A 27,157-nucleotide genomic window follows, 5' to 3' on the forward strand; every position below is an offset into this window, starting at 1 on the left:
CTCGTCTTTCCGATGCCGAGCTCCGGACGAATATTATAGAGTCGTATACTTGTGATCTTTCGTAGCGCATGTACGTGCGGTATTTTATTACGAGCTGTATACGGAGAACGGGAGGATCAGTGCGTGCTTTAGTTTTGCGTGACTGCATTTCATACTTACTGTTCGTACGTACGTTAGGGTAGAATATAATCAAAGCTTTGGGAAGTTGAAACAGAGACGTTCTTCCAGGAGGGTTGGTCCAATGGGTGTTGATTTATATATTGTTTTGACGAGTCATGTGAATAAGATGTAGTCTAAAAAAAACTGTAACTTTTAATTCGAAACAAAATTGCTTTGCTTTACATTGTACTTTACGGCTACATATTAGTTCTTATGTATCAACGACAAACTGAAGACCATGTAAATTACTTAACAAGTTAAATCAATATTTGCTTGCTATTACATTAACTACTAAATTTTATCTAACCATGGTGGAGCAAAAATTCTTAAACTTGTAATTATTCAAATAAATAACGCCTACTGAATGGCATTGTTGTTAGATATTTCAAAAGTCTAAAAGGATTAAATCCCCAGGGTGAAAGAGAGGTAAAAAACGTTTACGAGGCTTACGTCACCGAAAGCGCCTATGTATCTTCCTTAGTGGGAGCCGGTGGCTGATTGTCGTTGGCATTGGTCTCCTCCTCGTCGCTCGAGGAGCTCGACGAGCTGCTGCTACTGCACGAGCACGACGATCGTGAGCAGCACGAACTCGAACTCGAACTCGAACTTGAACTTGCTTTTTCTTCGTCTGCTTCGCAGACGTTTTCCACTTCGAGCTCTTCTGAAATTGTACGTGGCTCAATGGCTGGATTTTCCACCTCCAACGATTCCGAGGACCTTCTCTCAACTTTTACTATACTCATATCAGACACTGCTGTTGACTCTTTCACTTTATCTGGTACTTTACACGTTTCCTGTGTACCTTCATCTTCACCACAGTCATCCATTTTTTCTTGCTTGATCGATCCAACAACGTTAAAAGCTTCGACTTCATTTTTCTCGTTTTCCTCTTCTTCATCCGAATTTGAAGTATCCTTATTTGAACTCGATTTATTCTTCTCTTTCTTCAATTTTACAAGGGTAACGTCGACATCGTCGATTTCAGAATACTCTGAAATATTCGATTCACACCAAGAGCTATCAGACTTTGATCGTCGTTTTCTTTTCTTTGTTTTTCGGCTTGAAGGAAACCAGTTCCTTAATTCCAAGGCTCCAGCCTCTTTAACATTAGCTGAAAAATTTTCTTCTGCCTCGGCAGTACGGAAGGGATTGAGTTTTAGGCTGTTAGGTACTTGTTTTTCGAAACCCCTAAACTCTTCTTCGGATGATGTGTCGCTGTCACTTAACCGTGAATAGGCCTGCCATTTTGGAATTTTAACTTGAGGTAAACTGTTGTAATTAAACGTACGAGTTCCATACATGTCACAAACAACAGGCTGGTCAGGATCTAAGGCAGCATCTTTTTGTATGTGGCACTCTGGCGAAAGCTTAATTATCAACTTTGGAACCTTCTTTTCAGCTGCTTTCTTCATCAGTTTCTTTTTTTTTTGTAAATTTAGTAAATATTCTTTTTCAAATCTTTTCATCTCTGGCACTCTGTACACAGTATTTATAGCTGACATAGTCAGTGAAGAATTATTTATACTTTCACTGGATTTTTCAAACGTCCAGTTAACTTGATCTTCAGCCAAGTTATCATTTGCCATTGAATTATCTGGTGTATAAAAATTATCATTTTTTTCTTCGTCTTCTTCTTGAATTACTACTTCGAGAAAATCTGTTGGGAAAAATGGTGTTTCAGAGTCAGATTCAAAGTTATCCATGTCATTACTGCTAAAGTAATCGTGGGTTAAATTAAAATTTGTTCCATTCAAGTCATTTTTTTGATTATTTAATTCTGTATCCTCATCTTCATCTTCTGATTCATCTTCACTTATAATATTATCATCTGAACCTTCAGCAAGAATTTCTTTTCCTGCAAAACTCTGCTGATCCTCTGTGTCATCTTCGTCATCTTCATTATCTTCATCAATATCATCTTTGCTCTCATCGTCGGTACTTCCATAAGTATTTAAATATTCTTCTTTGATGAGACGACTGACATTTTCTGTATCAGAATCGGAATCTTCATTTGTTGCAGGCTCATCAACTTGTGCAATTACCTCACACACATCAGGCTGGTTGGATTCGTCCGGTACGTTTAGTTCAACTGTAGCACAAGTATCATTGTTCTCTTCAAAGTTTGGCTCTTTTTTGATGGACACATTAAAAGAATTCTGTGTGTCATATCCATCATCTGCTACTTCTTTTTTTATTGGCACTGCAGTTTCTGAAGTTTCAAGTAATCTTTTTTTTACATCCTTCAAGGTTTCGCCTGGAAACCTGTGCAACTTCCAAAAAGTTTCCAACATTCTTCTACTTTTTATTGCTTTTTTCACAGTAAGCACTTCTATGTCATCTTCAAGATCCTCAGCCACCAATCTTTTGTTACGTCTTTTTATAGCCAAGCGCTTCTTTGTTTGGATCTCATCTTCAAAATCTGATACAGGAGCATCCTCATCCTCCGACACTTCTTTTCTTGTTGGTACCTATGCATTGGAAACAGGAAAAATTAAATTAAATAAATTTTTTTTAACATTCTGTGAAAGTATTGCATTTATCATGCTTACCCACGATGAGTAAAATGGAAGAGGAGTATTTTTTGACACAGGCCTGGTCCACACGACTGCATGACTTTTATAATTGTAATAGTACGATAGCTTTGGATTGCTCCTTGATCTATTTTCAATCCAAAAATAGTTGTAATTTGGCTTACCAAACCTGTTTATGAAAAATAAAAACATTTCATTTGAATGTTTTCTGAACTTTTGCATACATTAAAATTTTCAAGTTATGCTGATGAAATTCGTACATTGCAAAAAAATTGCATCTCGGTTTAAAGACATGGTTTACTTTTTAATCCTTAATACTTGAAATATTTTTGTGTAATTGGATTCTACCACATCTTAAGGAATCACCGATACTTATTGAAAAACGCCGCATTTGATATCACGTTAGTCAAAGCACTAAAAAGTATGATTCCATATCTATAGTGTCAAACACTTACATCTTTTGCATCTTTGCAAAGAATTTTGTAACACAATACGGCCTTCTGAATACGAATTTTTAATTGGAAGACTGATAAAACGGGCAGGGAAGTTGTTATCAACAATGTAATAAACATTTTTCTTGGCTTATTTAAAGGAAAACTGATTTCGCGGAAAAAATTATAGAAATTGTATCATTAACGCATTGAACATAGATTGTCACATGTCTCATACATTTTTTTTATCAGATCCATTCAAGTGTGTGCACAAAAAATAATGTTCAGAATAACTTACTCTGACAGCGGACAGGGCTCAGGTGGGACGATAGTGCTAGTCGAGCAGAAACTCTCCGCCGAGGAGAATCTCCCGGTGCTGCTGCTACTGGCGCTACCCCCATCATCCGACGACGATGACGACGAAGATGACGAAGACGAATAATTCGGCATCTTGTCATGTACTCGATCTCGCGTTGCTGCACGTGTTCGCTCTACCTTACCCAACGATGATGATGACAGTTATGCTGCTGTGCACTACTGGTCCATGCCGAGATGAAAAGAGTCACTCTTGCAACTCCAGATCGGGCCGCTTTTTTTTATACTTTACCCCCAAATACAGTAAGCACTTCACTAATTAAGGAGCTCATGCGTCCAGCATCACGTTCTAATTACACGTCTGATATAAATATATAGATCAAAGGCAGCTGGAGCCTTGGTCTGGACACTCTACCCTGGACCCGGATGTGTCGCGAGTCGCAAAGGTACTACTTAATAGAATAAGAGTAAGTTAATAATCAGAACAAGTCAGTACATAAGTTATGAACAGAGAGAGAACTGCAGGAAAGTACGACTGTTACTGTTCTCGTTCGTTACACAAGTACCCATAAGTATTATTTCTTTCGAGGCTCGAAAAATTTGTAAACAAACCGCCGTTTCGAGGAAATGTGACGCTCGTACGTATACCTGTATGTGCAAGCAAATGCTCTATGCAGCGTCAGATGGCTGTATATGGATTAGGTAGACATTTTTCAAGTCTGTTCAACGAGTTCACTACTTATATTAGTAGTTAGTACTTGTTAAAGTTATCTTTCTTTTCTATTTGCATATACTCGTATGTGTGTGTGTACTTATGTTATAACCTCAATTCTCGTTTCTCGCGCGATTATTTGTGTACTTATGTGTGTGCGGCTACTTTTTTTTCTCCAAGTAAATAGTAAGTCCTAATCAGAGATTAATTAATTAATTCATTAATCTGTGTTCTCTTACTCCTGCAGTGTCATGAATCTGCGGATGTCATAAGTTATACAGCGGTCACCGCTTACCGGAAAAAATTTTTTTTTCTCTGCCAAAGGCCATTGGGAAACATTGAGAGAGGTAAGCAAGACGAACATCGTATACATGAGACCTCCAACGCAGTGTTTGGTTACGTAAGTTTTTTCAACTTATTTCTTATCTTATATCATGAAATTTGTTAGTTTATTTATTAAAATAAAATCAAGACTACAATATCAACAGTCGGTTGTCTTGTATATCAGTATCTCGTAACCTATAATTTAAGTTTGAGAAAAATGGAGAATTATTAGTTGTTTACTTTTTTGATCATTAAGAGTAGATGATTGTTAACAAAAATAAGAGCTGACACAATTATGTACATCTCTTTATTCATCTTGCTAATTAAGGGTATTAATTAAACGATCTTGTAGATTAAAAATTGAAAGATGCACTGAAGATCTGAGGTTAAAAGTTGGTATCAATGTGACTGTACTCACCTCAGTTTTTTTTTTTAATTTTCAAATAATTTTATTAAAATTAAAGGGGTGGAACAAAACGTCTGTCTAATATTGGTTTTATTATAATAAGAATAAATAACCGGTAAGGATACACTACTCACACAAGCATACATAATTTTTTAGTATTAAACTAAGTGTTTTCAAGTATAATTTGGTTAATTTTTTAGAGAAACCGTATTTTAATAAAAAAAAAATTTTTAATTGTATTAAAAAAAACAATTGAAAGATACAATTGAGTACTGGGAAATATCATATACCCTAGTGGAGAGAGAAAAACAATGCAGCCAACACAGCAGTAGTTGCAGTCCCTACCACCTTGCTTTCTTTTTAACAATTTATTCAGGATCTTTGTTCCGAAATTCTTTATAAAATTTATTTAGCGTTTTAAAAATAAGTAGAAAGACGTTTCTTAAAGTTTTTTATCACCTTTTATACTAACGCAAGTCATTGTTGTTCACCATGTATTTCTGTTTTTAAGTTATGAACTCATCACAAGTTCACTCGCTTTATTTTGCTTCAGGTTTGATATCTAAAAGGTTTTGTTTATTATTATTATTTTTTCAGAGATTAGCAAGATCAAAAATGTTAGAAGGGGCTCGTAGGACGTAGAACGGAAAATGCAAATCGAATAAAAACTCGAGTAAAAACTTAATTAGCTTGAAAATACATATCAAGTACGGTTATACTTTATGTATGTTTATTTGGTATATGGTTAAGTAATGGCAAAAAAGAAGGTTTTCCAAAGTGTGGTGGTCCTCTGATTGACCCGATCGAATAAACTCAGCCAAGTAGATAGAGTTTCAAATAAATGCAGATTTACATACGATAAAAATCGTAAGAACAATTAAGATTTCGAACGCATCGAATTAAAATTTTTTCAACGTGCTTCTAAGGTAGCTATGATTCGACGCAAGTTAAAAATACATTAATATATTGGTGCTACTAGTGATAAGAGTAATAGTAGATTGATTAATGATCCTATATATATAGTAAAGTTGTTGCTTTTGAAAATCAGTCTCGAAACAGGCATCCAAAGTGTACTATCATTAGTGTGTGAACACTCATGAGCAAGTATCAGCGCGTAACATCAAATTGTGCTTTGATGTGACGTACAATTTATTTTCAGGTAAGTCGTTCTTACAATTTTTTTTTTATTCGTGGTATGAAGTTAAATTTATTTTATCAGCCCAATTTTCCCTCATCAGTTTATTTACATTTAATCTATCTGTTTTTACTTTCCTTATTATCACAGCTAAAAATAGTTGCTTCTATCGTTTTATATTATCTTTAATAGTACTTTTCGGGTAATTTTCCCAATATGGACCTTTTTCTCAACTTTGGGCATTTGCTGTTCCTCTGGTTATAAAAAATATTGTTCGACACTGGTGCAAGTTCAACCAGGGCGCGAGCACAAAGGTGCGAATCCTTGGTGCTTTCCATAATGTCGATGCCGCACCACTATTGAAATAGTGTGTATTACATAACAAGTACACGAAACTGGTAATTTGCACACGAGTGTAGATTAATAAAAAATCACGTTATTGTCCAAATACCCGATGTAATAACTGTCGCGACGATAGTATTTATTCATTTTGAAATAATGTCCCCAATTTTCTAACTACGAAATACTATCATGACGAAATAAAACCGTGTTTGAAATTCAATATTTTTTAGAAATGAAGTTCAAGGAACTATTAAAATCAGAACTATGCGTTCCACAAGTGAAATTGGACGAAATAACTAACGAATGGAATGTGATACGGCCAGGAAAATTTTGCACGTGGCATAAAGGTAAATTCTAATCCAAGGATATTATGAATTTTGTGACAAGGTTTGAAAGTTTATAGTGTTTTAGTAAAAAAAAAAAAAAAAAAAAAAAAAGATTATAACTAATTTTTTTCTTAGTATTTTTGTAAATTATTAGTTTCGAAGTTAAACTACTACTCACTCATTACGTAACAGCCTGTTAAACTTTTTTTGACAAAATACTATTCGATTTTAATCGCTTACAAATACAAAACTGTAACAATTCTTGAAAAATGTTTGAGCCCCTATCGGATAAATCGTGTCCGTACGTGTTAGCCAGTAATCGTCTTGCCTGTGGCGTTATAGATACACGTGATAGTTATATACTGGTAATATACACAGTTAAAAAAAATTGATCAAGAGAAAAAACGCCTTCGCCTAAAGTGTTATTTTAGGTGTTGCTGAATAGAGCTTGCATTCATATCATAGATAACAATAAACAAATTAACCTAATTTTTTGAACAATAGGAGCTCGTTACTGAATTTTTTTAGGAACTTATATGAACGCAGAAGTTGCTGTTAAAAAAATAAAACCAATCAATTCTGACAAACACGGAGAATTTTCCAAAGAATACAACGAAATAAGAATGCTACTTTTACTAAAACACGAAAATATTATCGGTTTAAGTGCATTTAGTTTCGATGGTCAGACACCCTGCCTCGCTTATCCGTACATGGAAAATGGTTCTCTGTACGATAGGTTGAGGAATTACAAATTGTCATTAAGTTGGCTTCAGCGACACGAAATCGCTCGTGGAATACTAAACGGATTATTATATTTACATTGTTTTGGTTCAAAAGGAGTGATCCATGGGGCAATCTCAAGTGCCCACATTTTACTAGATGAACATGTCAATCCTAGAATCGCTGACTTTGGGTTAGCAGAATTTGAAGGTTCTAAATGCTACGTTGAAAAAGTAATTAAATACACTTTTTTTTGCTCATATGTTGCTCACAAATATTGAAAACAAAAGATGTGTTGCTCACAAATATTGAAAACAAAATATTTGCAATTTCAGATTAGCCGAGTCCAAGGAGTTCAACCTTACCTACCAAATCCACACATTTTAAAGAACAACTTCTCTCTAAAAAGCGATGTGTACGCGTATGGAATTATATTGTTTGAATTGGTTACTGGTCTGTCACCTTATCACAATCATCAATCGATAGTCAGTATAATTTTACAAGATTCAGATTACAAAAAAGTGACCGATCAACGGGCTGGTATAGAAAATTACGAGTTATCGAATAAGTTGATTGAAATAGGAATACTATGTACCCCTAGAATAATGTACTTAGTGCCAAATTCAAAAAATGTAAATTTTCAATTTCGTAATTACAAACCACGAGTAACAACAATTAGAAAACGTAGTAATTTGCGTACAGTCCAAGATAATGAAAAATCCTTGGTAAAGTCAGTGTAATCACTTCACGTTGCCATAAATATTGAACATGACTTTTTTTATAATTGCACGCGTGGACTTTTTACTCTTATTACTGGTAATCAAAAAAATTATACTATTTAGTTTTTTTTTCGATGATTATAAAATGGTGGATGAGGAAAGATAAAATTAAACAATATGCGTAATAATTATTTATAACATATATTATTGTACTGTTGAAATTAATAAAACATAACAGATTGATAATGTTTTTATTCTTTCGTTGATCAGATATTTACAAAAAAAATTTGTATTCATATCTCCGATTAGAATAACGACAGTTTTTTATGATCAATCAAGGCGCATAAAAGCAATAATTTAAAATAATAGTCATACACACGCGTTAGCACGTATTTATATTTCATAAATTTTTCTACTGTGATATAAAAATGTAATACAAAGTTGAGAAAATCTGCTAATAACCTACAAAAAAATCATAATTTCTTTTTAAAACTATCGATTATTTTCTTGAAATTGTAATAATATCATGAGGTATGTTGTGAGTGATCCAAAAATCTAAAAAAAAATTTAACACGTCATTTTTCTTGTTTGAGCTCGTAAATGAAAAATACGATAAACTCACCGACACCAGTAAAGATTCGTCTAAAAGAAAAAATCCAGCCGCGGAGAAATGTAGGTTTTGGTGTAGTAAAGAAAGTGAAAATTGTCTTAACTAAAAATGAAAAGAATTGCATGTGCATTTATAATTTAAATAACATTATTTACGAGAAAAAACCAATACCTTTGATGATAATTGTGTGTTCTCTGATCTTTCTATACATTTGCTAATCAATCTTCCAGTTTCTTTGCTCTGAAAGTATTAATAGAATAAATAAAATCATTGATTTGTTTGTTGAAGTAAAATGGTATTTTACATACCTCAAAAACAACAGCTGTAACAGATCTCGTTAACATTATTAATTGAAAAGTGTAATTACACATGTCAGAAATACAATAAACTATGATAAATATAGAGATGGGTTGTTTCTCCATAACTACAGATTTTACTAAATAATAACAGTAGAGTATCAATACCACAAACATGTAAGCTGTACTTAAAAGAGTAGGTATAGAATAGTAACTGCCTACACTTCTTGATGTTTCAAATAAGACTGAAAATATTTTACGCAAAGAAATGAACTGACATGATATAATTTCTGTGCCAATATCTCTGTTGTCTCCAATTGTATATAATTGATAAGAGTTACTCATATTTTTAGATAAAAATGTAATGTTCATGTTAAGTTGCTTCCACAGGTTCAATAATATTTTTAAGATAATATTGTATTGAATGAACAAAGAAAAAATTACTAAATTACTCAATCCCATATTAATAAAATAAATTGTCATACTCGTTGGTATATTGAATGCAGCAGTTATCATTGACAGCCATGTGATACTAAAAACACTGAAAACTTCTATTATTGTGCGAGATATCATAGGTATTATATTAAAGTCATCGTCATTGAGATTTGATAACATTTTCATTGCATCTTCTATTTTAACAGCTATACTAATGCAACGCTTTTGACGTGCTCCAAAATACAATAAAATAAACATTTTTATTATGCCACAAAATGTAACTCCAGCAACGTTAATTATATTGTCATAGCAAAAGTTACTGAAAGGTGTGTCATCGTAAAGAATTACCTTAGCTTGGTAAGTCAATATAATTATTATAGAAATTAAAAAAACACTATAAAATTTATTGGAATTGGAGCCTAAAAATAGCACTCGTTTTTTCTTTTTGTTATTGTGTTGGTATTTAAAGTTAATTGTTACGAGGCCAATAATTTTAAAGAAGTAATAATTACAATAAATTATTAATAAATTTTTCTTTTTAAAACTAACACAATCCATCTTTGTATAAAACGACAATTTATACAGTTTTAAAAACACTTAGAAATAAAAATTTTTTTCACAACTTTGTGCCACATACAACGCTGTAATCATTGAACCTTGAAATATGAGCCACTACTTATCAGATAGTACAATTTCAATAGCAAAGTAATGAATTTAATGTATTAAAGCTTTTAGAAGATTGCTTAATCAATTAATCTAGACAATGGATAAATAAAACCAATTTATAGATTAAAAGCTATTTCACTAAGTGACGTATTAAGTAATATTCTGTTGCAGTTAATACATCATATAAAATTGGATAGTCTCGATGTAAGAGTGATAGCGTAAACACATTCGGAAAACAAAGGAAAAATAACACGAAAGCTGTTAAAAATGTTGAAAAGAAATTCACTTGAAAATCAAGTAAGTTACTCACAAAGAATGTAGTGCAATCGATAACTTGTCTCTAGTGCTTAATACCAATTATTATCAAGCACTTTTTTTCTTTCTAAAAGGTTTAAAGTTTTGCTAATTAAAAAAAAAAAAAACATTTTTTAATACACTTCACATTCTTCGTTAAAATTTTTTAAAATAAAAATTGTGCCTGTGTGCCCTGAACATTGCCTAGCTTCATGACTACTTTTTCCGATTTTTCAAGTAAAATTTAATATTTAGAAGAACAAAGTAGTTAGCTAGTTGAGGATGCAAATGAATGATGACTTTCGAAAACAGTAACACTTAACGGTTTTTTTCACAAATTTTATTACAAATTCATTTCAAGACATTTGCAGTTCAGGAATGTTGATATTTTAATTCGTTGATTGATTTTTCTGTCTACCTTGAAACTGCAAAATTATCATTATGTAAGTAGCTATTGATCCTAAGATCCTAAAAAAACAAAACGATATTACACAAGAACGTTACATTTTTTACATTTTATACCATACAACGTAATTTCATCACTTACGACATAAACAACGATTCATTCAGTGTAAACATTTCAGCTGCAGAGAAAACCAAATTTCGGCTTGACAAGCTTATAAAAAAATGTTTCAACTGTGTATTGAAATAAAAAAGTACAAATAAATACGAATATATTGATGTTGAATTAAATCAATAAGCCAGAAAATACCTTAACAAGAATCTTAGGATTTTTTACATTTTCAATAAGTTTTGCTATGATTTTTTTTGTTCTTCCATACTAAAAAAGAAAAATACCTAAGTATTATTAAATTTTTGAAGCGCACAGTTTTGCTTAAGCAAATATGATATATTACCTCAAAAACAAGAGCAGAAACTGATTTTGTGAGAAACAATAACGAGACGCTGTAATTCAAAATTTGAGTAACACAGTGTACATGCATAAAAATATTGAAAGGGTCCCTTGGTATGATTACAGAACTTATTATTTCATAAAAATATAGTATTAATCTTATGAAAATATAAGATGTTGATAAAAATACCGTCATGGAATAATAATTTGATAATTGTTCCGATACGTCGCATAATGACGAAAAAATGTCACGTAACTGTACAAATTGAGCAATTTCGAGATCAGCGTTAGAGTTATTTTCATTGTAAATCAGATACATTTCATTGGAATTTTGTCCCTTTTTTGACATAGATAAAAAATTTGTATTGATATTTGTTAATGAATACAGTAGTATTCTTAGGACAATGCCATACTGACACAGCATGCTATTGATTATTAAATCATCAATACTTGTGGAAATAAAATAAATAATCCACAAGTAAGGCATTTGAACAATAGTTACTAACAATAATGACCAAATTACACCGCTAATTAAACCAATTTTCTTTACAATCGCTGCATGATTCGAATTATTAACTTCGATTTCATTGGTAAATCTCATAGACGAATAAAGTATTTTCATTATTTTCTCTATTATTTCAATAGAATTTTTTTGATAAAAAGAGAAATTTATCAAAATAAATGAAACGGTAGTGACACCCAAACATATTGCAGTTATATCAACGGCGTCTGAAAACGTGAGGTTATTACGTTCACTACGTACGATGATCCATATAGTATTCAGCGACGCGACTATGAGTGTCAAACATATGTTATACATCTTTCCATTGTTAGAAAAATGAAACGTTGCTAGTTGTTTCTTGTATTTCCTTGAGAACGCAAATTTTAAACTGATTGGAGCGAGACCAAGAATTTTGAATATGATAAATATACACTTGAATATTTGAACTTCTCGCATATTGGATACTGTATTGAAAATGTATCCTGTTTTTTTGAACATGAATATAATAGTTGGAATAGTTTTCACTCAAATGAAGGATAAATGTTGAACTGTTTGATATTTGAAATCTAGTATTGAATATACCATCATTTGATCTTGATAACTCGCGCACCTATTTGTGGAAGAATAAATTACTTTAATAAGCATTCTTTCCCATTTGAATAATTGATAGGCGATACACGATAAGAGTACTCGTTTAAGGGCAGAAAAAAATAATACGTTTCAATGCATGACATAAAAAAAGTTGATTGCATATTATTTATTATTGAATTTACTCATCCTCCTTTTTTTCTCAATTTCAAAGCCATCTAGCATTAAGATTTTATAATTTTTCTAATCGCGAAATAATTTCCTGACAGTAAGTACACAGATAATATAGTTTTTGCGTTTTTGTACGCGTATGTACATTACAATAACATACGAGTAGGAGAAACAAGGGTGAAGATGCCGAGAGAAAACGGTGCTGCTCCATTTCTGTTCCAAGAAAGCATAAGGGCCTTCCCTCTCCTTTGCTTCTCCCATTATTCTCATGATGAAAAGAAACGACCTGACCTGCTGTATTAGCACAAGGTCGTTCGACAGGGCGTTAGACTGTTTTGTAATTTACGAGCAACCTCTGGCTAGTTTGTGTGGAAGAAAAAAACACATATATCATAAGCACATCTCTACACTACTGCCTATACTACGTAACGTGTATACCATAACACTTTTTGGCGATAGAACTTCAAAACTGTGCAGCTTGTATACGGATTCAAGGAAAGGTAACACGTATCGTAGGCCCGAGACAAGTTTTTATTCTTTTGTTTCTAGAAAAATGAACAAAGAAAAAAAACATGGCTTGAAAATTTATGGGGTCTCGATAAGGTGCACGATAAGACAGAGTTGAGATTTTTCAACAGAAATATTTTTCAAGAAGCAAGAAAATATACATATACTTTATTTTGAACTCATGCAACTGTACAATCTTGGCGTTGCATTATCCATGCTTGACGCACTCTCGATTATTTCAGTCACGTAAGCCCAGACTGCGACAAGTGCAGGAGAGGCAATTGGCTGTTCCTCTTTCTTTTGGTGTCTGCAGTTTTAGTTTTCCAATAAAAAACGTCTCGATCGCATATATCTGGCTTCTCTTTTTAAGAGGAAATATAGTCGTCAAAACTTCGTCTTACTGCAATGTAAATGTTTTATTTTTTTATTTAGGCACATACGAGTATTTCTGTACAAGCATACTTATATGCGTTGTGTTTCTTTGTTGTAGCGGATTACAGTGGCCCGTTGCAACCGTAAATTATTGCGGGCTCTTCTTTTTGAATGCGAAATTTTTTAGGACTTTTGCTGCGAGGGTCGTCTCGATGAGGTAATTTTTCAGTATTAAACGCTGTTATCTGTCAAAAGAAAGAAAAAATAGCTTTTTTTTTTTACATGCTCGGAATAAAGTGATGAAAATGGAATTCACTAACGAGTATAAATTGGGCTCTATTCTAATAACTTTGTGAATTGCGGAAAAAAAATTTCATACACAAAAGAAAGCATTTTTCCCAAACCACGTGCAGTACATTCTAATGCACGGTACCGTAATAATTGTACCCTTGAAAATCTCAAAATTATGCGCACACAAAACGCAACACGTAAGTAGTGGTTTGTCCGTTTCTTCATTTAACAAAGAAGAAAAAGATGCAAAATGGGGAAAAAAGGACTAAAAAAAGGAAAAAGAAAAAAAATAGATAAAGAAGAGAAGGTAACACTCTCTAACCCTAAAAACCGCATTGTGCATGCACGGTAGGAGACGTAGGCATACTTATACGCTATTCAGCAAGACACAGGGGCACTTGTCAAAATTACCATTTCTTTCTAAAAAAAAAGGCTCTCTCCTCGCGTGTCGGGCTCCTCTTTTGTGGTGATGAATGCATTTCCGAGAGTCGGTTAGCCTCCCCTTCTGTTCCCAAAAGAACAAAAAGATACACAAACCCGAGATTTCAAAGTCGATCTCGATGTCTTTTGGTAGAAAAAAGAAAAGAAATGCGTTTCGATCGCGCCAAACCCACAAATGCGTAAACTGTCTCCTGCTGTTTCTGTGCCTCCATTGTAACATATATAGAGACCCGATGATGGGTACAGGTACACCCATTAAAGGAGACCAAAAGGATAACACACTTGAGATAAAAACCATCGCTCATATATAATTAAAAAGGCATACCCGGGGCGAGGTTGATTACGTTGTTACGACGTGATACTTGAAACAATATACTTGTCGGGATTAACGAAAATTCAGGTACAACATAATATGTATGCCTTATAGAAACACGTATATATATTTACCTTCATTCGGCATATTTATTTGACCGAGTAATTCGAGCGGCACTCAATTACGAGTTGTTTTTAATACGTTGTATCTAAAAGCGATTTCCGAGTACGCTTCGATCACGTACCTACCTACCTGCACACATTTTTTACATTTCGAAGGATTTAATTTAAAAAAAATAATAATAAAAATAAAGTCGCTACTCGACGCCCTATATTAGCTCAAACGCCAAAACCGACAGCTGCAAGAGTGTTGCGAAATGAGATGGCCTAAACACAGGAGTTGCAAAAAAAGGCCTCTCATTTGTCCCTCCCTTAGAGGGTGTAGTTTGTGCCGTTTTTTAGTACCGCCATGCGGTGCCCGTGTGTACTTGCAATTATGCTCCTTAGAGCCCTTAAATAAGTATATACACGTACAGCCACGAGGTACATATCGCGTGTATTTTCTCAATTTCGCGATCCATCGCGTGTCGAACGGCAAGGAAGAGAAAAAAAAAAAAAAAAAAAAAAGAGGGTACTCTCGCGTGTGTGTCGCGTCTCTTTAATTTCCAAAGCGATGGAAACGACCGGCTGGACAGGTAAGAAGAAGAAGAGCCTACGATGGTGTACCGATGCCTTTCCCCGCAAGGTATATACCTACAAGCGGGGCTGGAACGACGGAAATAAAACGACGCCAATGACGATGAGGAAAAAGAAGAGGACAAAGCTCTCCCTCGAGAAGGATGAGGGAAAGGGGGGGGGGGGCAAAGCAAGGTAGCCCCGCAGCAGCGTTGAATGCTGATAGTAGCGTATATATATTATTACGTGTATACATATAAGGTGTTGGTAGGTAGGTAGGTTGGTAGGTAGGTACTGCTGTCACGGCCCAGTGCCTGCGATGGTGCTTGCGGTGGTATCTGCTATATGGTATAGCGTACACCTAAGTGGTGGTGGTGGTGGTGGCGCAGCTCCGGAGTGGAGGGCCGGACCGTTAGTTGGCCCCAGCCTCGTGGGAGCGTTGCCCGGGCATGATTATGCCTTTGCTTCCCCCCCCCTCCCTCCGCAACCCCTCCATATACCTGCCTCCTCTTCTTCTTCTTTTCCTCTCTGTGTATACCTATCTTCTTATTCTGTTGCTGTGCTTCTCGACCATTCCTTTCGCCTCCGATGCTCTCTTGGCGCGCGCGCTCGTGCTTTTCATGGTCAATGCGATATCCGCGAGACTCCGTCTCTAATGTAAGTGCCACGTACACAGGTATACATTGATACCAGAGCAGGTATAAATAATACATAAACACGCCGATCGGTATATTTATACACCATACCTATCATGTATACGTATAATACATTCTCCCTCTAATGCCTCCTTCTGTGTATCGATCCCCATCCTCAGCGTGTCGAATGCTGATGCATACATTTTTCATCACTTGCATTCTTCCGATTGCATTTTTTTGCGTATAAGTTGGTGCAAAAAGCCCCTCCCCCCGAGTATCACCCCATTGTCTCTCGATTGTCCGACACGCCGCGCGTTACCTCCGATCGGCAGCGACCGATCAATCGCGATATGAGCGCGCGCGCAATTAAACGGAAGAGGAAGCGATTTCAGGCATTTTTAGGGAGTGTGGAAAATGGAATGGAAAAAATAATAGTAATAACCGAGGTTGATTACTGACACAGGTGCTGGGATGATTCCTCGATAGAAAGAAAATCGGTCGTGATCGGTTGAAAAACACGACCTCTGGCTCTTTTGTTCTCGAATTACGAGGTGTACATATTACGCGTGTTTTCAAGTTCACGGTTATCGTGGTCGGGGAGAAAAATTTTCCAAGTTTATTATTATCAGTGATGCTATGTACGCAACTCGATCCCCCCGCAGTGGTTCGTGGGTCGATGGAAATTAACGATTATGATGCAACTGGTGTATATATAATACGCATGTAATATATCTTGTTGTTGTTTTTTTTTTTTTTTTTTTTTTTTTTTTTTCCACAAAAGAAGAAAGTATTGGATTAAACGTTCACGCGCGTTGCGTAAAGACTGACTTTCTTTGATTAAAAAATTTGGCGAATTTTCCTCCTAATCTCCGAGAGTTTTACGATTAGATATACACGCTGGAATGACTTTTTCTTTTTTTTTTTTTTTCTCTACTCGGGAAATCTTGAGTTACGCACCGGCACGTAATGCAGCGATTTCTTGTATCATATACAGTCATAATGGGGAAAGCACAATTTTATTATTACCCTTTGTACCGTTAACGAGTACACAAGAATGTCGGTACTTACACGGGGGTTCCATAAAAATAACTTTTGCCTTCCTGATGAATTTTTCACGAAAATATAACTCACCAATTTCTAAACGCGAGGCATACCAACCGAGTCGCCCCAATGTACATATACCCACCGTCCGCGATTAAGATACAGGGACAATAATATGATACTATACCAGAAAGCCCCATTAGCGTGCGTCTCTCGTTCCCGTGTACACTTTGTATCTGTCGATCTGTACGAGCCATGGCATTTGCATCGACTCATCGCCGAGGCAGCTCCGACGGGCCGCAATCTCGATTGGCTCGATCGAAAATCCCCTAATGCATCATCGTCCGTGTACAGGCTCGCGTGACGTCTAGATTCCCCGTCCCGCGGATGCGTCGTCATCTCCCCGTCAACAAACGCACACGCGAGTCCGGAGAGAAAGAAAAAAAAGCAATTTGATTCCAGAGTGCAACAGTCGCCGGGTCGGTGCCACTCCGGATCGTGACGGCGAAATATCTCCGCAGCCATAGGGTGCACGCTAGATCTCGGAGGGAAAACAAGACCGCGAGGAATACGAAATGCCATTCCTCTGCAGCTTCGCCTACGGTGTACACACATCCCCGAGCTCTCGCATGCGCTGGTATACATATATACACGTTTCGTGTCCAACATGTGCATCAGCCTCGAAAAATCAAGCGCGGCCGGAGGGAGACACATATATATATATACACTCGTGGTAGTTTCGCATACACACATCCCTGGGTCCCCGCGCGTGTTTGCATGCAGTTGGGGCCAGATGTATCGGATTATCCGTGAGAATCTCCGATTTTTCTTTTTCTTCCCTTCCTACCATTCGTTTGGGCGCCCCGTGATTTTTCTCTTTACCCCCGGGGGACACGTATATACTTGCGACCGGTCAAACAGCGCATGCGGATCCACAGTTTTATGCTGCCTGTTGCCATGATTCCTCTCGACATACACAAAAACTATAAACAATGAGACATCCCCCCTCTCCCTCTTCACTTGGCTGTAAAACAATACGTTTCATTCGTCATGCTTCTTTGGTTTACGCGGCAAAGGAAAATATAGATGCGCCGGTATGTATATACAAGTTCCGCTCTGCGAGCCATCGTCAAAAACAAATGGGCGTCGTAAACAAACCCCCCCCCCCCCGGTTTAGGATCCAAAAAGCTGCGCGTCCCACAAATTCCTCCTCGAAGAGCATCAGCTGGATATGGACGCTGTCCGCGGTGCATTTGCATCCGTTTCTTGCGTGCATATACACAATTTAAGTGTATATGTGCATCAGAGCCGAGAGGCTGCTACGACCCTGTATCTATGTAAATATACGTACACAGACTGCATTCCTATGCGCTGCGTGTACACATATATAGGCAGTCGCGATGTATCTGTTAGCGACTCACGCGGGTCGTCCGATACACGCGAAACGTGCCACAGTAGCGACAACATCGGTAAGTAGGTATGTATAAGCATAGTGTTGGGGGGGGGGGGGGTTAAATGCATCTCGGAAAAGCACCCACGGGGCGGTCGCCAAGGTACTTTTCTGCCGAGGATCGAGGAGCGCGTACAGCCATCAGTGGATATAAGCTCGGAAACGATAATACCCATAACAATATAACACGCGCACTCTCTCTCTTCCCGTTTTCCTTTACGGTATTAAGTATATACGTATATGCGGGTGCTACAGTATAATATATGTATATACATCTGTAAGCTCCCTTGCGCTCTTTGACGGCGATTTTCACAGCCCGTGGCTCCCTTTCTCCGTTTGTGTATGTATATACGTGTGTCTATGAGCGAAAGGGGGGCTCCTATATATATTTTTCCTCTCGTCAGTTTTCCAAGAAAACTAGAATACCCGCTACTGCACCATAACGCGCGTCATCCCTTTTTTTTTTTCCTCCTCGTCTCCGGGACAATGGGAGAGAGGAGGGAGACAATGCGAGCCCGAGGGCTCTGCATCACGGTACAAATATATGCATAATAACATGGTATATATATATACTATACGCGTATAGAGGAGTTATGCGGTAAAAACGGAAGGAAGACCTATATTATAACGTATACGGGACTGTGCTTTTGACTTGTATATGCCACAGGACATTGTATACACGTACCTATATTATAACAAAGTCTGCGGCACATATTTGAAACGTCATGGTGTCGACGTAACACGTGGAAACGATTATCATTTTTTTTTTTCCTCACTCTCTTCCCTACTACTATACTGCTTCGACTGGTGGTGCTTGAAATCCGATTCTTCGGAGCGTAATCACAGGATGCCCTACATATACGTTTGTCTACATGGTAACCTGTTGCGTTTTTTTTACACGCTTATACCTATATACTCTCTCTCTGAGGCCAGATTGCGCTGCACCTCTCCATGGTCCGAGGGGGGAAAAAAAAAAAAAAAATAACGTGCATCGGGCGAACAAACGGCTGCAGAGTCGCGGCGCGTTATGCAAGAGACGGGCGGCGGTGGAGGGCAGGAATTTTTTCACTGTCGGTCGATATAATATTTCAGGGCACAGCGACGACCTTGGCTCTGTCGAGGCACGGCTCCGAGAGGTAATTAGCTCAGGCGCTGCTGCTATTTATGGGGTCGGGGAGGAGAGAGGAGGGAAAAGCGGTCGCCGAGACTTTTGCCGTTTGGTGGTGTAACTACGTAATAATTATACCGAGGGGGACTTTGTTCACACTGACCCTGTGTGCCCGTGTCGATGCAAATGGCCCGGACAATTTTACTTACTCCTTCTCTTATGATGTTGTAAACTTTTATTTTTTTATTACTTTTTTTTTTTTTTTTTTTATTTGCAAGACGTTTTACACAACTTTGAATCATTCTTAGTTTTACAAATAGAACTTAATTTTATAGCATATTCACGCCAACTTTTATTCTATGCATCCAATGGAAGCCAGAGATTTTTTAAATTCTTAACGATGCGGACTTGCAGGATTTTTCAGCCCTTCAAACCCATTAATGGAACTAATTGTGCTAAACCTATATATCCACGAATAGCAGAGTTCCTCTTAAACCTTTGGATGAAAGAAAGGAAGGGAAAAAAAAAAAACGAAAGTTAAAAAAGTTAATCGAGCAATGCAAACCCGCAGGGGCGGTCGTACTTGCCGGCCCGACGACATTATTAAGCGAGCCAAACGATCGCTGATGGGCCAGTAGGTCCGTCCGCGAGCATCGGTAAATGTACGTGCAGGTGCAACGCCGAGGAAAAGAATGTATATACACAAGCACAAGCGAGAACGAGCCTGGGATGTAACAGTTCACGGCAGTATGTACCGTTCGCGCTAGCGTTACATCCCACGTACATATATATATACATACATATATATGGTTACTTTCTTGCTCGTTCGAGAGTACTCGCATAACTAACGAGAAAGCGAATCGATGAATAACAGAAAGCAAGAGCTGCTCCAAAGGGGACCCGACCACTTATACATACACACGTATACCGGTGTACACATTATCACCTCTACTCTCTTCAACTCCTGATAGTCCTCATGCAATTCTCTCGCCCGCCTCTATATGTATCGTATAAATTACGTGTGCAACGTGCCTTTGTAAATATACATACGGTGGCGATTAATTCAACATATTATATACCCATCGCACTTTTTTTGTCTCCCTCTTCCCTGTCCCCTTTTCTTTTTAGTTTTAACGATCCACAGGAAGAGGGCCCTTTTTCTCTACATGCTCATGAATCATTTGCATCTTCAGGAAATGTTTGCGAAAGAAAAAAGTATTAATTAGAGCAGGTGATTTTTGGATGCTTGTAAGCTCGGGGGACGAACATAGATAATGTTATACGTTAAACGCCGGAAGAAGGAGCGACCAAGTATATAACTACTGCTCAAGTGCAGCGAGCATATATTATGTGTGTGCGCACTCTTGCATGCACGTCCGTGATGGTTGGACCTTGACATTGAACGCCGTCGTACATGTAACGATAACACAACCGTTGCGTTTTGATTGTCATGCAAGAAAAAACAGAGGCTTTATTATTACGCGTGCGTATATGGGAATAAGGAATAAAAGAGACCCGCGTCTACTTGGTGACTATGTTGTGCGAGGTCAGTATAATATACGTTGCGACGGAGATGCGCCGCGGACTGATGTTGTATATAAAGCCACCGTCAATGTGTAACGGTACAGCGCTTTTCTCGTCATAGGTCACCGTATTTATATAATTTTCATTGCGTACAAATTAAGCCACAGCTCGGGTTCAAACATCCTAACTACTGTATACGTATGTAGCTTTGTGCGAATGATAAATCCTTCCTTTGCAAATCAAATTAATTACGTGCCTTACTAATTTATAAGTATGAACATGGACTTTTTTTTTTTTAAGATCTACGATTTTTGCTAGTCGAGCAAATCATCACGAGTAAAGTTATGAAACAAAAGGAAAGAAGACGGGTAAAAAATAAAAAAATAAAATAAAAAATCTCCGAACCAACCCCTTGAAAGAACCAATTCCATACGTTAATCAGGTGCACGCACTGCACGTGTATAAAAATATTATACCCGATGGGCTTGACATTCAGCGCAGTCGAAGGAAGCCCGTAGGAAGGACGATCGAAAGTTCTCGAGGTGCTGTGTAAAAAAGAAAGAGTAAAAAGTATTATCCATCTCGGCAGCGCACAAGTGTCTCTCTTTCGGTAGAGGCCACAGCCCGAAGAAGAAGATCTCGGCATCATCGCGAGGAGGAGGAAGCAAATAAAGGGGGGCAGAAAAGGAGGAGGAATATATCGTCCCGCAAGAGATTTTCACTCTCTGTGTTTTCGATTATGTAAGTATATATATATATACATGTAAATAAGCGAGGGAGAACCGCTGCCTTGCAGCTCTCCGCGCCACGGTTAATAAAACAGTTACGTTCGCCTACTTATAACGTCTCTCTTGTCTCCTCCTTCTTCGCAGGCCCCAACGCGAACCTATATATTTATATATACAACCGTTCCCTCTCGCATTTATATATTATATACTATACACCGCGAGAGAGCGAGTCTTGGCGTATATACATACACTGCGCTTCCTTGCAGTTTCTCAGCAACTCGCGCGCGCCACCGCGAAATCGAGGCACGACTCTTTCTCTCGTATGGAAGCCGATCTTGGCCACGGGCCTCGAGGTCAAGGCGATTCTCCGTATGGTTACCAGCTCCCCCAGGCGTCGGCTTTGCTTTCTGCGCTCGCGATTTTTCCTCCTCTCACCATAATATGTACGAGCGTTGAATATTATATACCCCACGCACGACGGGGAAATCGTTTGGACCGATTACCCAAGCCATACCGATCATATCCCATTGTTTTATCTCCACGCGATATAATATATTATGTATACACGGGACGACAATCTCGAATGTATAATACATATACATATATTCAATTAGAGATAGTAATTAACAAACGTTATGTTGCACTCGCGAGAGCACAAGTATAACGTATATATACCGTGTGTGTAGGCCCATTACGCGTCGTAATCCTAACTGTACAGCCTCGGCTCGGCGAATGATCGCGGGAGCAATAAAAGCGCGCTCGCGCTCGCGTATTACGTGTACCTATATAAGTACCACAGTCTATGATATATACATTGCGGAGGCTCTGCTGAAAGTCATTTAATGTATAGATGTATATGTACAGTGTCTGTATACCCATAGACGGTGCATTTGTAAAAGAGCTTTCTGCGCCCGTGTGTGAGGTACGTTGTATACGCATGACTCGGCTAATGAGAGCCCGAACCGAGGGATAAAAGTGCCCCGGCCTCTCGGCAATTAAAAGGATGCCTTGTTGTGTGTACACGAATATAATAACATTGTACTGTTGTCGGGAGACTCGACTGTACTTCCTTGCCGATCCGGAGAGCCCCGGAGGGTTGAGGATGAAAAGTTGCTCTCGGGACTCGTGTACGTATGTGCCGCGCTGATGGGATGCCCGACAAACAAAAACGGCGCGTGGATAAGGGTGCTCTCGTTTATCGGGTCGCGGACGTCCGCATATACGGCTATATATTATACTCTCTCGAATGAGCTGTCACGGCATTGTGGCGACAAAGCAACCGCGCCGGGGTCAAGGTGGCTCGCGCCCTCCCGGGAATATATAGAAGAAATGAAGTATATATACGTGCATTCATAGAAGCTGTCTGTCGCGGAAAGGGGCTTTCCATTGTTGTTGCCAGTTTTCTTTTTTCTTTTTTTTTTCGATCGGCTACATATACTCTGGATCTCTTTCGTTTTTTTCTTCAATGCCATACCGAGCACACACAATCGCTCGCCGACAGAGTTGCGACTCACAGAGATAACCCGGCGGCTCTTTTTAATCGTATATACCCTTGGGAGGCTCGACAGCAGTGCCGATGAATAACGAGTCCGGCACGAGCCTTTTCTTCCTCTCGTCATCATTGACTTTTCCATCCAAAGTCCGCTTTGGAACTGCATCGTGATTGGCTTTTTTTTGGGACATATATGTTTGGGATTGATACTTTAGCGAAGCAAAAAAGCGATCATCGCCGAGCGAACCCCGTTCGATCGGAGAGAATCATCGAGACTCGGAGCGACTAGGGAGGGATAGATCGCTCTCGCGTTACGCAACACGGAAACGTAACAGTGATTTCTCTCTCTCTTCGTATTTTTTAATATTAAATGTATGCGTGCACGTGTCGTTTACCATGTATTTTACAACTTTGTACCATTGAATGCGCATGCACATTGTATTAGTATATATTCGCACGCACTTTGTACATGTGCGCGCCCGGCCGCGCTCTCTATGTCACCTTGAACTTTTGGCCTGGATTTTGCTCCTCCTCCATTGATGAAATTAAAATGAAAACACGCCCACGCGCACAGCACCCTCGAGGGTTTTCCAAAAAGGGATCGGTGCATCGGACGCTATATGTTAGCAGAACAGTGAAAAAGTGAAATTTTCGTACTTTAACTTCTATTGTATGTCAGAAGTTTGGAAATAAAAAATCTCGAGTTTCGATCGGTATAGAATGTTTACGTCACGTGTTACCCCTTCCAGCATGAATAAAGGTAAGCTCAAATTCTTCTTTTTTTTCCAATCAATATAAATAATTCCATCGGGGACACCATTGGTGCAACAATCGCATTTTACGATCGTCAAATAGCCATCAAGCCCGCATTGGTACATAGAAAAAATAATATACATTGTATACAAATGTTAGGCGCTGCTCACCGCGTTATTGACACACGCGCCACATCCGACGCTTTTGAAACAATAAAAAATGATTGTCTCTGCCTATTAATCTCGCAGCTGGTGCAATGTGCGCACACATGAAAATAAAGAGCACATCAACGTCAAAGAAACCAATAGGTATATATAAATCCCGCACTTGTCCGGAGATAATGTAATACTTGTGCGCGCGAAAAACAGCTATACGATATACGCAATAGTTGACCAAGAGGGGAATAGTCCAGTCTAGTCGTCGGCGACCTGGTGACGATAAGGCTACGCCTTTCCTATAATATAACATATACCTACAAAGTGGCTTACAGCCAGAAACCACCATTATTAAAGTGGCCGTGCAAGCTTCATGGCGCATTACACATAGGTACCACCACACGCAATGGAATGCACTCGGACACGAGTACCTATAGGTATATATATATATATATATATACGTACATTTATATCTACACGTGCATAAAATATTATACCCTGCATACACACATTGGTGGCTCTTTCTTCCTATACATACATATATATATACACATTTACGCGCATCTAACTAGCTAAACCGGCGTTTGTATGCGCGCCGGTGTAGGTAGGTATATAGGTACCCATGATAACGGGACAAGACGGCGTCGGCCTACTTACATACATGGTGTGTAGGTATATGTATACATACAAATATACGCCGCGCGAGCCATGCAGAGAGAGAGAACCCGACCCGGTAAATACCAGCCTCCCGTCTGTATATATATGTATTATAAAATATTCTGCGTGTACGCGCATATATGTATATGTGTTTGACTCCTCGAGTGATAATGTATACCTATATGTACACATATATTGCAATCGCAGATTGGAGGGGAGAGAAATGACCGCATCCTCTATAATATATAATATACCTGTGGGGGATAAGCTCAAGGGGTGCTAATGTAATATTCCTTCGATTCGTCATATGTATACGTGTTCGCATGGATCACGAGTTGACGCACATCTACGTGTGTCATTGGCATTACTGGATTCGTGACGTTACGTATACATGTATAAATTTCGGTCCATCTTCGTGAGAGACTCTGCTAATGTAAAAGGAAATGAGCCCCGAGAAAGTGAAGAATCATCGCGCGAGAGAATATTGTGTTTTTGTTACATTCATCTCTCGAGGGTTGATGGTAAAATTTATTGTAGCGTATAATCAACGATTGTAAAAATCAAGGAGTTGTCAACGACAGAGTGTGTCGGTTGTTTTAATAACCAAGATTTAAATTACGTTTCTCTGTCAAAGATAAAATATAAAATACCCATCACGTAGACGATTACTTCCACGCTCCCGACGAGCTTATATTATAGTCCTTGCGCGCGAAATTAAACCCCTTACACTCTTTGCTCGAAATCTCACGTCTTCTTTTTACAAAACACCTCGCCAGCCGATGCAAAAGATCTATTTTATCGGGGATTCACCCGATGGAGAGTAGTAGGCAGATGAGTTATCTCAAAAATAAGTACTCTTTGCAGCGCCGCGCTTGTAATGAGCGACAAAATAACACCGTAGCTTCATAAACCATTAGGTTCTAGCGCAGGTAGGCTATACAGAGTTGCTCGATTGTTTCGACTGTGCAGCTGCATATATACGTACATAGGCTTCGGGCTGAGAGAGAGAGAGGATGAGTGGCAAGCGCGCGAGCAGCGGTCTTCTACGCGTAGGAATTTCGCAATTTGTGCAAGTGCACGCGGTGTACCTAGTGTAACTACAGCCTCGAGTGATGGGGTGCACTTAACTGCTCGCTCCTCGCTTTGGGGGAAAAATAAAGAGCGTTGTGTGTAGCTGTTGTTGCCGATACTCGCGTGCGATTGACCAAAATTATTGGTATATACTCCGATGCTCGTGGGAGTGATGGGTTTTTTTTTTTTTTTTTTTTTTTTTTTAAACTTTGAAAAATTGTCGCTGCGTTGTTTTGTAAATTTTTAATTGGACCATGTCTAGGTGGCTTATTTTATGGTATACGCGATTGGTAGCTATAACAGTACACGTGCGTGCAGTAACAACAAAAATATACGCTCATCGTCGTACGTACAGCAGGTGAATCATAACCGTATGTATAGGTAATGACGACACTTCGAGGAGGCATATCGTCGATGTGTGTAATGATTTACAACTGCGGAACGTATACATTATCTATGTACGCCCTTGCGAGGCGTGTTTTCATGCCAATCCCAAGGCTCGAGGGGATCGGAAGGAGAGTCGTAAAGCCGCCATTTGACTCAAATATTGATCATATATACTCAATTTCATGAAACTATTGGCAAAATGTCCAACAACCACACATTATACCCACTTGAATTTGACGAGCATTGACAACCCTTGGTATGACCATTTCTTGGTCCTCCGTCACGTAAGGGTAAAAAAAGTTTACTTGGGAATTACAAAATTATCCAAACATCAAACCTGTAATCGATCTGTGGACTGACAAAAAAACAAAGAGATTTGATTGATCCCCTTTTTAACGCGCTGGTCAACTTTCCCCGGCAAGGACACGTCGAGTAAAAAAGCTCAATGTGAAAATCAAAGGTTCAAGCGAGCGAATAATGTTTCGTATATCCTTGAACAAAAGAGGAAAAACAAAAAAATATGAGCAAAGTCACTTTGAATTCTAACTCGTCGCGCACCTCTGGCCGTCAACGCAACGCGCACGTAAGCAACTTTTTTTTCTTCTAAATACCTAACTGTTATTCCGTGTCGTAACCACAGCCAGCTGTTGTTTGTGAAAACCCCAGATGTAAAGATTTTCGAGCTCCGCCGCCTGCAAAACAGGCCCCCCCTATATATATATAATATACAATCGTTAGAAATGAAATTTCAGCCCAGAGTGCCCCCCCGAGGATGGAGTTATGTTTCCTGCTTGAATATTCATACGTGTATACTCTTATTGGCAAAATAATGTCGTTTATATAGCTACTTGGGGAGGGAAAAAAACAAAATCGCGACCCGTTGGATGAATAAAGATGAAGGAAACTTGGACGCATGAAAATAAAAGAAAAAAAAGTAGCCCAAGGCACTCGCGCGAAGAAAACCTGCAAAGCCAACTACGTCGACGGTCCAGCGACGAGCAGTGGGACAGATAAATTAATAAC

At 38.2% G+C, this 27,157-nt stretch overlaps 2 protein-coding genes and 1 long non-coding RNA gene across 3 annotated transcripts in view; 2 read left to right on the forward strand and 1 right to left on the reverse strand.

Moving 5' to 3' along the window:
* Window positions 1–317: 317 nt before the first annotated feature.
* LOC106638716 (uncharacterized) lies at window positions 318–3,991 on the reverse strand. Its single transcript, XM_089596477.1, has 3 exons — window positions 3,420–3,991; window positions 2,709–2,859; window positions 318–2,627 (listed from the first exon to the last, which is right to left on the reverse strand). The coding sequence occupies exons 1-3, from the start codon at window positions 3,569–3,571 to the stop codon at window positions 624–626; spliced, it is 2,307 nt and encodes a 768-aa protein (XP_089452603.1). The 5' UTR covers window positions 3,572–3,991; the 3' UTR covers window positions 318–623.
* The window catches only part of LOC149373429 (uncharacterized), a 68,999-nt gene continuing 45,538 nt past the window's right edge, over window positions 3,697–27,157 (forward strand). Inside the window, exons 1-3 of the long non-coding RNA XR_016293335.1 lie at window positions 3,697–3,739; window positions 3,815–3,882; window positions 4,396–4,548. This is a non-coding gene — a long non-coding RNA (uncharacterized LOC149373429). The remainder of the gene's footprint in view (window positions 3,740–3,814; window positions 3,883–4,395; window positions 4,549–27,157) is intronic.
* LOC149373430 (uncharacterized) lies at window positions 5,976–8,141 on the forward strand. Its single transcript, XM_089596201.1, has 4 exons — window positions 5,976–6,037; window positions 6,586–6,702; window positions 7,519–7,634; window positions 7,737–8,141. Exons 2-4 carry the CDS (start codon window positions 6,588–6,590, stop codon window positions 8,139–8,141), a joined length of 636 nt encoding a protein of 211 aa, XP_089452327.1. The 5' UTR covers window positions 5,976–6,037; window positions 6,586–6,587.

This window comes from Copidosoma floridanum, unplaced genomic scaffold (genome assembly GCF_036245765.1).
Source record: "Copidosoma floridanum isolate Cflo_tuat_1 unplaced genomic scaffold, Cflo_Japanese_pri ptg000030l, whole genome shotgun sequence".
Lineage (NCBI taxonomy): Eukaryota > Metazoa > Arthropoda > Insecta > Hymenoptera > Encyrtidae > Copidosoma > Copidosoma floridanum.